This window comes from Chiroxiphia lanceolata, chromosome 6 (assembly GCF_009829145.1).
Source record: "Chiroxiphia lanceolata isolate bChiLan1 chromosome 6, bChiLan1.pri, whole genome shotgun sequence".
NCBI classification, from domain to species: Eukaryota; Metazoa; Chordata; class Aves; order Passeriformes; family Pipridae; genus Chiroxiphia; species Chiroxiphia lanceolata.
In genome coordinates, this window is record NC_045642.1 from 26216676 (window position 1) to 26224840 (window position 8165).

The 8165-nt window shown below is 48.8% G+C and overlaps 1 protein-coding gene across 1 annotated transcript; it reads left to right on the plus strand.

Moving 5' to 3' along the window:
* Positions 1–710: 710 nt before the first annotated feature.
* On the plus strand, positions 711–3186 carry CHAC1 (ChaC glutathione specific gamma-glutamylcyclotransferase 1). The gene is made up of 3 exons (XM_032691853.1): positions 711–1004; positions 1097–1132; positions 1390–3186. Exons 1-3 carry the CDS (start codon positions 753–755, stop codon positions 1819–1821), a joined length of 720 nt encoding a protein of 239 aa, XP_032547744.1. The 5' UTR covers positions 711–752; the 3' UTR covers positions 1822–3186.
* Positions 3187–8165: the final 4979 nt, after the last annotated feature.

The following is an 8165-nucleotide window of genomic DNA, read 5'->3' on the forward strand; positions in this document are numbered from 1 at the left end:
ACGAAGAACTTTGTAATGTAGAGAGCCTACCTCTTTAATTGTCACAACTTGCCTAAGGCTGCTTTACAGCTGGGTCTCCATTCCATACAGAGACGGCACCTGGACCCATCCACATAACAAGTATTACATATTACAAGCTGACGCTGGATTTAGTACAAGGGAAAATGCATCCAACTGGCCGGATTCTGTACCACGTTCTTGCATTTGTGTGGATGTTACTGTTCTGTTTCGCCCATGTGCCTGTCGCCTCGGCCCAGCTGACGTCAGGAGCTGCCGCTTCACCCAGTTAAATATTAACTGCTTGGTTTTCCAACGCAGCACCTCACGTTCTGGGATGAAGCCAAGGCCGGGAGCGTGGGGCAGGCTCCTGAGGAGGGCTTGCCCGCTCATTCCACCCCAGTTTCTCCCTTTTGGGCACGCTCTGTTCGCTCCACTGGCCTCTGGGGTCTGGTAGCGGGTCAGACCTCGCATCAGCAGGCGGGAATCTCTCAGGTGACACCGTGTTCCCCAGGCAGCTTTCCCGGATCGCCGTCCGTACAGACCGACCCCCCCGTCTCCGAGCGGCCCCGCCCGAGCCCCGCCTGATGCAACCCGTGCCCCGCTTTGCCCCACGCGCGGCGCCGCGAAACCTCCCGCCCTCGTTGCATCACCCGGGGCGGGGCGGGGCGGGGTGGGCGGTCTGGGCCGCCTTTAAAGCGCCGCGGCGGCGTGTGCGGCCCCACGAGTGCCCCGCCCGCACCGCCAGCCCGGACATGAAGCGCGACCCGCAGCGTCCCGAGGAGCGCCCGGAGCCGCCGCGGCCGCTCCTGTCCCCCTGCTCCTCCTCCTCGCCCTCGGGGCAGGCGGACGGAGCGGGGCTGACGGCGCCCGTGTGGATCTTCGGGTACGGCTCGCTGGTGTGGAGGCCGGGCTTCGAGTTCACGTCGCGCAAGGTGGGCTTCATCCGCGGGTACAGCCGCCGCTTCTGGCAGGGTGACACCTTCCACCGCGGCAGCGAGAAGATGGTAAGGGCACGGGGCGGCCGCGTAGGGGGGCCGCGGGATGCCGGTGTCGCGGGCTCGGCTTCTAATGGCGTTGTCCTTGTCTGTCCCCACAGCCCGGCCGGGTGGTGACGCTGCTGGAGGATTGCGGGGTGAGTACCGGGGCGGTGGTGGCTGGCCGGGGCCGGGGAGGTGCCCACATCAGCAGTGGGAAAGTGGTGTCTGCACCCGAGTGCCCTTGAGGCCCCCCGGGATCGTGTGGGGGGGTTGTGGAGCGTGTTATCCTTCTCTGCCCTGCTATCAGTTGTGCAGAGACCCCTAAGGTAAAGGGGAGCCTTGATTTGAAGCATTAGTGGACAGGCCACTGCAGTTACAGCATCCCATAAGCACCTTGCTCTTTCATTTTTAGGCATGCACATGGGGTGTAGCCTATGAAGTCCGTGGGGAACAAGTTGCTGCATCGCTTCAGTATCTCAACGTGCGAGAAGCTGTCCTGGGAGGCTATGACACTAAGTTTGTGGAGTTCTACCCTCAAGAGAAAGATGCAGAGGAACCCATTCTGGCTCTTGTTTACATTGCAACACCCCAGAATCCTTCTTACCTTGGCCCAGCATCTGAAGAGGAGATTGCAGCTCAAATCATTGTCTCAAGTGGTTGTGCTGGTCATAACATTGAGTACTTGCTGAGACTGGCAGACTTTATGCGTTACTTTTGTCCTCAAGCAGAGGATAAACATCTCTTCTCCATTGAGGAGGCTCTTACTTCCATCCTTCCATGTCTATACTACACAGAGGAGTCTCTAGAAGAAACTGCAAGTGTCCCTCAGAAGTCTAAGGGTTGAAATAGGAATTTTTTTTTTTCAGGTTTCCAGTAGAAGGGACATGAGGGAGAAAGCAGTGGGGACAGTCTTGACTCTGTTAAATATACTGGACTGAGTGAGTAAAGGGAAAATTAGCAAGTAGTAGGGGAGGGAGGAAGTGAAGAGTAAAACACTTACTATAAGACTTGCAATTATTACCTGTTATACTCCTTATCTGCAGCATCATGCTAGCCATCACTGCTTTCCAGGTGGAGAGAAGGGATCTTCACTGGAACTTTGCTCTGTAAGACTTGCTTCCAGGAGTCAAGGCTGAAGCACTCACTTTCTTTAGAGAAGAAAGAGGCTCATCTGTTCTGTGCACTTTTTCATTTTTCTTGGAAGACTAGTTGAGCAGGACTTGACTGGGTTTAGGCAGTATATATGTAATTCTACCTCAGAGTGGCAGAAAGCTGCTTGTGTGATGGTGGAGACTTCGGGAGGTTCTGCCAAGCTTTTTTTTCCCTGCCATGTCCCACCTCCAGTACTATGACCTGACACTAAATTTTAGGACTTCTGTGCAATATTAAGTGAACAGGGCTCTTCAGGCTCTTGTGCATCCTACTTACTTATGTTGTGAAGGATCACAGTAATGCACTTGTTTTCTAAAATGTCAAACTGTATTTATTATGTGTTATATTTTTTCTTCGGAGGGGTATTTAAACTGTTCACATGCCACAGTGGTATGCAGCCCATGTTCAGCCTTGCATTTGTGCCTTCTAGTTTTAAATCCATTTTCTGAGGAGCTAAGCCTGCTTTAACGGCAAGCTTTTTTCCAAGCTTCACTGACCTTGTGCTGCTACAGACTTAACTGACTCTGTAAGAGATGGTCCTGCCTGTGTCGGAAGCATGTGCTGCCTGCAGGAAGGCTGTCAGGATGCAGGAGTGTTTTAACTAGCCCTGTACTGGATAAACCTCTGGTGCTTCAGGATAATGTGGGTTTCTATAGAAGCATTGGAGGGTTCTAGTTCCATACCTGGGTGTCTGGCACACTTTCATTTAACTGCAAAGGACCGTGACTGAGCATACTTGAAAGCCTGTGAGCTGCTGAAAAGCCTTCCTTGATCATGTTAAGCAGAGGCACTGCTACAAGTTCAGACTTTTCAGCTTCATGTATTAACAGCATGAAAACCCATAGTATTTTGTGAGAAAAACTGCTGCTACTGCAACTGCAGCAGAATAGCTTTTGAGAGCTGACTCCTGGGACAGTTGACTCCTCCCAAATACCATGTGTTTTTTTAATTATAAAAAAGGCTAGAGACTGTTTGTATTACTGTGGCTTGTATGTATATGAAGTGGTACGGTGCTGTGCCCAGTAATAAAACAAACTGACAAAGTCAGTCTCATGTACTTTGGTGTTGGTCTTTTTCATTAGTGATTTACAGTTCACCCTGTCTTTTTTTTTTTTTTTTTAATGGTGATTGTTTTTAAAAACAAAGCCATAACTGCTAATGCTGCTGTAGTTCCTATGGGGTTTTTTTGTGGTTTTTGTTTGCTTGGCTTCGGTTTTTTTTAATCATCTTTCTGCTAAGCAGCATGCCTCTGCTAGATCTACTGGAAGATTGACTCTTTCCCTTTGAGAAAAGGGGATTCAGTAACTTTCTCTTCTCAGCTTCCGGCTCTTGTTGATTCTGGAGTGCTGGTGCTGACAACAGATACAAGCCAGCCCTCCTGACTCTGCAGGGCAGGCACAGAAATGTGATTCTTCCTTTACAGGTCAAAGGATTTTCGTTCGGAGTGTAACTGGGTGTTGCTGTTTCCAAGAAGTAATAGTGGAAGGACAAGAAACCGCTGCAGCAGCCAGATCTGCTGACTGCAGTAAGGGAGACAGTTATTTTTTTCTGCCTTGTGCATCATGTGCTGTGTACAGGGGTACATTCCCACTCCTCCAGTTACGAGCTGCCTCAGCACCAGCAGATCATTGTACCTACCACTATTACCTGCCCCAGGACTGGAGTGGTGGAATGAAAACAAACTGAAACAACAGAATTTACCACTAATTAAAGGCAGTTACGTGTTTCAGGGATAACAGACTAGAGAAAACTACACTTTCACTGTTCCGTGGAGGATCTCGCTTCAGCTGAGCAGCTGCACATAGCAGGGGGGCTGGGGTATCCCCCAGTTGGAAAATCAAAGGGTTAAAGATTCAGCTTAGTTGCAGGGAAACACTCCCTTACCAGTACAAGACTGGGGTCAGATTCCAAAATAGCTTCAGATAAAACAAACATTTTCACACCTTTCAGATTTTTCAAAGACACCATTGACAGGAATGAATCTGCATTGCCAGTGTGCAGGGAGAGGTCCTTGCTTGCTTTGTCCTGCCTAGCCTGGGTTGGCCCTGTGATTTTTCACTTCTCTGGCAAAAGACAGGCAATGAATGCTGGTGAACAACCCAGCAGTGCTAGGAATGTTCCTTTGGCTGCTGTTTCTTCTTCCCTGAAAAACTTAAATGTTTTAAGCACAGTTACACCACTGAACTACCATTTTGTTCCCAAGGAGTTCTTTGCAGAGGACTTCCAAAGAAAGAACCCCATATTCTTAACCGGATGTGGTGCATATGGCAGGTTGCTGCTGTCAATTTGTCACTGCATCTTCAAGTCAGTAAGACAATGAGGTATCATGTAACTTTTTTCTCCTGAGGCTTTTATTGTGTACTGCAAATCTGGGAACTGGTCACCTTTTGGTCAGTTGATGAGTTAAAAGGTTACCATCCCAGCTTTGAACTTTGGCCATGTGATTGAAGAGAGACAGCACCCTGCAACATTTCCTACATGCCCAGATTACCTTTGTAATGCTATTAAAGACAGGGGACCACAGCTGCTTGCCTCTGACAAACCAAATATGAGGAAGATAATTGTTGCTTGGAGGCAGTCTCACAACCACAGCACTTGGGAGTGCCAGGTCAGTGGTAACATACAAAGACAGTGTCCTACCCCAGATATGTTTCACTATAGGTTTCCTCTCCCCATGCCCTGACTAGCCAGCCCTGGCAAAACAGCCAGCTGTGGGTCCACCTCCAGCTTCTGGCAGCTCTGCCACTGGCCAGACAGCTGGCCTGGGAAAGAGCACTTGTCCTTGTCAGAGCGTAGGACAACTGCCTTCATTTGTAAAGTGCTGCCAGACACCTCTGGAGATGTTTCCCTACCTAGCAGCTTCCTTTCACATGTGCAGTTTTCTCTGACTTCCTCATGAAAAGCTTGTGCCTATCAGGGCATCTCCTACTAGAAACCAATTGCAATAGAAATGTTTACAAGCACTATCAATCACGTACTTCCCAAGTTTCTATACCCAGCACAATTCACATGATTTCAACTCCTTCTTCAGCCTTTTCCATTTTCCTGCCCAGCAGTTCCCACACAGCCTTGGAACGTGGTCCAAAGTCACCATTTCCTTGACTATATTAAGAGAGGACCTACCCAGCTGCTTTGCAGTGGCATAAACCAGGTAAATGAAGTAGATGACAACAGTTAATCCATCCTCAGTCTTCATATGTATAAAGTGCTCCTGAGGACACACAGTCCTTTATAGGGTAGGAGAAAGAATAACGAAACTCGGCAGTGTTAAAAGGATTCAGAGAAGACAAAACCAAGAGAAAAAGCACTCTGGTTCTTAGGTGCCACAGTATCATCTCAGTTTCAAGGTACAGCGTTAAGAACAGAAGAGACCATAGGTAAGTCTCTACCAAAGTGATTCCAGCTTTAGTAAAAATGTAGTTTAAATATAGCATCATCAAAGTGTGAACTTACCTGTGCTCTGCATACTTCTCTAGATGAGATGTCTGGTCAGAAAATTAGTGAGACTAAACTCATATTTGCGGTTGATGGCAATAAAGGCATGCAGCTTAGGGAGGGAGATGGTAGGAGAGGAGTAGGGAACAGACCAGCATTCCTCAGATGGTGCCAAAGCAGCCAAGGCTTGTTTGAGCCTACCTGATGAGAACGTGCGTTTGAGCATCCCAGAAGTGGGGCTAGCACAGACTCTGAGGGCTGCCCATGTGGGATCTCAGTCCCAGGAGGAGCTGAAGGGAAGAGGTGCAGCTCCTGCGGGCATACCGATAGGCTTGAGAGGGCCCCTGGGGCTCTGTGGTGTGTGGTGGGGAGAGGCTTGCAGGCAGCCTGCAAGTCACAGGGATGGCACATGCTGGCTTTAACAGCTGCTGCAGGAGCTGCAGCTGGTTGTATGCAGCACATGTGTTATTCCACATGTTTCTGCTTGCTGCCCAAGAGACAGGCTGAAATGTGGATTTAATTACCTACAGATGTTTCACAGGCCGAGGAATAGCAAAAGATAAAATCCCAAAGAATGCTCCAGGTCAGCCTCTACAGCTATACACAGGCTGACCGGTTGGTGACAGTGAGAGCAGCTGGTGCTCTTCAGCTACAGAGAGGCTGCGCTCTGGCCAGCACTCCCCTCTGCAGCAGAAGCACTTCAAGCACACTGAATACAGAGTGAATGTGTCCAGAAACCATGTCTGGCTTGGTAACAGCGTGTTCTTCTGCTCCTGTTACCAGGGAAGATTGGAGGGAAAAGAAAGCAGGGGAAAGAAAGAGGGTCTACCGGGTGTACAGCTTGCACAAGGACAAGTGAGACTGACCTTGCATAAAATATCCAGCACAGAACACACAGATGTGGTCACCTGTGCACTTTGATGCTTCTTACAACACATTATAGATAGTTCAGTGCCAGAATGATGGCACTGCTGACATGTTCCAAAAGCTGGTAGTCAATCGAGGCCTGGAAGACCTTTGTGAAAGTTTAAATGGGGTTATATCACATTCAGCACAATAATTTCATCCCAAAGGCAGAGGAGAAAATAAATTAGCAGAATTTGGATGGGAGATTTTCCCTGAGTCAGACTTCTCACTTTGCTGCTGCCAGTTTTCATGACACAGCACATACTTCAGTAGCACCAAATCCAAAGGTTTTTTTTTTAGAAATCAAGGACAGATGCAATCTAAAACTATGCGGTCCCAAAGCATGGTTGAGCAGCAATGTGTCACTAGCACTCAGCCTAGCTAAGCATAACATGGGTCCCCATGCATGGGAGGAACAGGAAGGGATTGAAATAAAATACATTTACAGTCAGGCTGTGGAAAAACTACACTTGCAGCAAAACCAGCAGCTGCTCAAAGGACTCAGGAATTTCCTACTAACTAGTTGCCTTGGCTTAAGTGAAAACTTCCCTAATTTATATGCTGTATTAAAGTTATGAGAGAGAAGTCCCTTATGGCTTTGAAGGAGCCTCAGGCCCAGGAGGGGAGGGAGGGTGGAAGGAAGTAGGCATTCTGGGCAGCACTGGGGAAGCTCTACATGCTTTGTTTACAAACCCTGTACACTTTTTGTTTGGCTTTTGGATGTGTTTTATCCTTTCTTAACTCCCTTTTCATCTCATGGTAGTGCCAACCACACTGATGAGTGTTTATGCTTGCAAATTCCTGAAGCACAGCCAGTACCTTGAACTACAGAGAATGAGACTGAAATAATGTAAAAGGTCAGGGAAGTTCAAAGACAGAGGTACTGTTTTCCTAGCTGGGGACACCACACTGTTCCCAGACCACGCCGGGCTGCTCTGGGGACACAAGAACAAAGACTTCTCTCTTATGTCCTCCTGTTTACGCTGCTTTTTGCCTCACTCACCTCACTGTTTTAACAGGACTCATTTCCATGAAGCTTCAGTTAAAACCACCAGGGATCAATTTGGCCTGAGCCTGACAACTGAAGAGACACTTGTTAGCTACTGGCACTTAAAACTCCTGTCATCAAAGGAAAGGGGAAGTTTTTATCCCTCTACTCAAGTCCTGCTGGCTCACATAGTAGGCGCAAAGCCCCAGAGTGCTGCTTTGTCCACAAGCAGGTATCAGCTATTGAGACACCTGGAAATCTGTAAGTGTTTCACCCACAGGAAGACAAGTCACAAGATGGCTTTTGGAGAGAAGTTTCATTCACCATTGTTGGTTAGCAAGCCTGGCCTTCAGAAACATGAACATGCACCTGAGCTGGCTGGGCACACGGTGGGCACATGCAGCTCACCTGTGCTGTGCAAGCAGAGAGTGTGAAACACCCTCCAGCACATTGGGCACACCGCCCATGGTCTGCATGAAGCTGTGCAGTGCACTTCCAGCTGCAGATTTCTGCAGGTCAAGGGGTTCACTAGCACATGCACATACACGGCACGGTGTGCTCATTTGGACAGCACTGCAGCTGCCCCACGTGTCCTCATTCACAGGTGAAGGGAGGCTAGGGAATGGTCCAGGATAGTGTGAGCACTGGATTTCACTACTGTATGGCCTCAGCTCTCTGCTTTGCCTTGAACTGGGGCTATGGACCAA

What these genes read in the sequence shown, in the direction of transcription:
- CHAC1 (XM_032691853.1), top strand. Translation starts at nt 753, where the DNA reads ATGAAGCGCGACCCGCAGCGTCCCGAGGAGCGCCCGGAGCCGCCGCGG. An exon ending in ACCGCGGCAGCGAGAAGATG is followed by an intron (nt 1,005 to 1,096) that starts GTAAGGGCACGG and finishes CTGTCCCCACAG; the next exon opens with CCCGGCCGGGTGGTGACGCT. An exon ending in CGCTGCTGGAGGATTGCGGG is followed by an intron (nt 1,133 to 1,389) that starts GTGAGTACCGGG and finishes TTTCATTTTTAG; the next exon opens with GCATGCACATGGGGTGTAGC.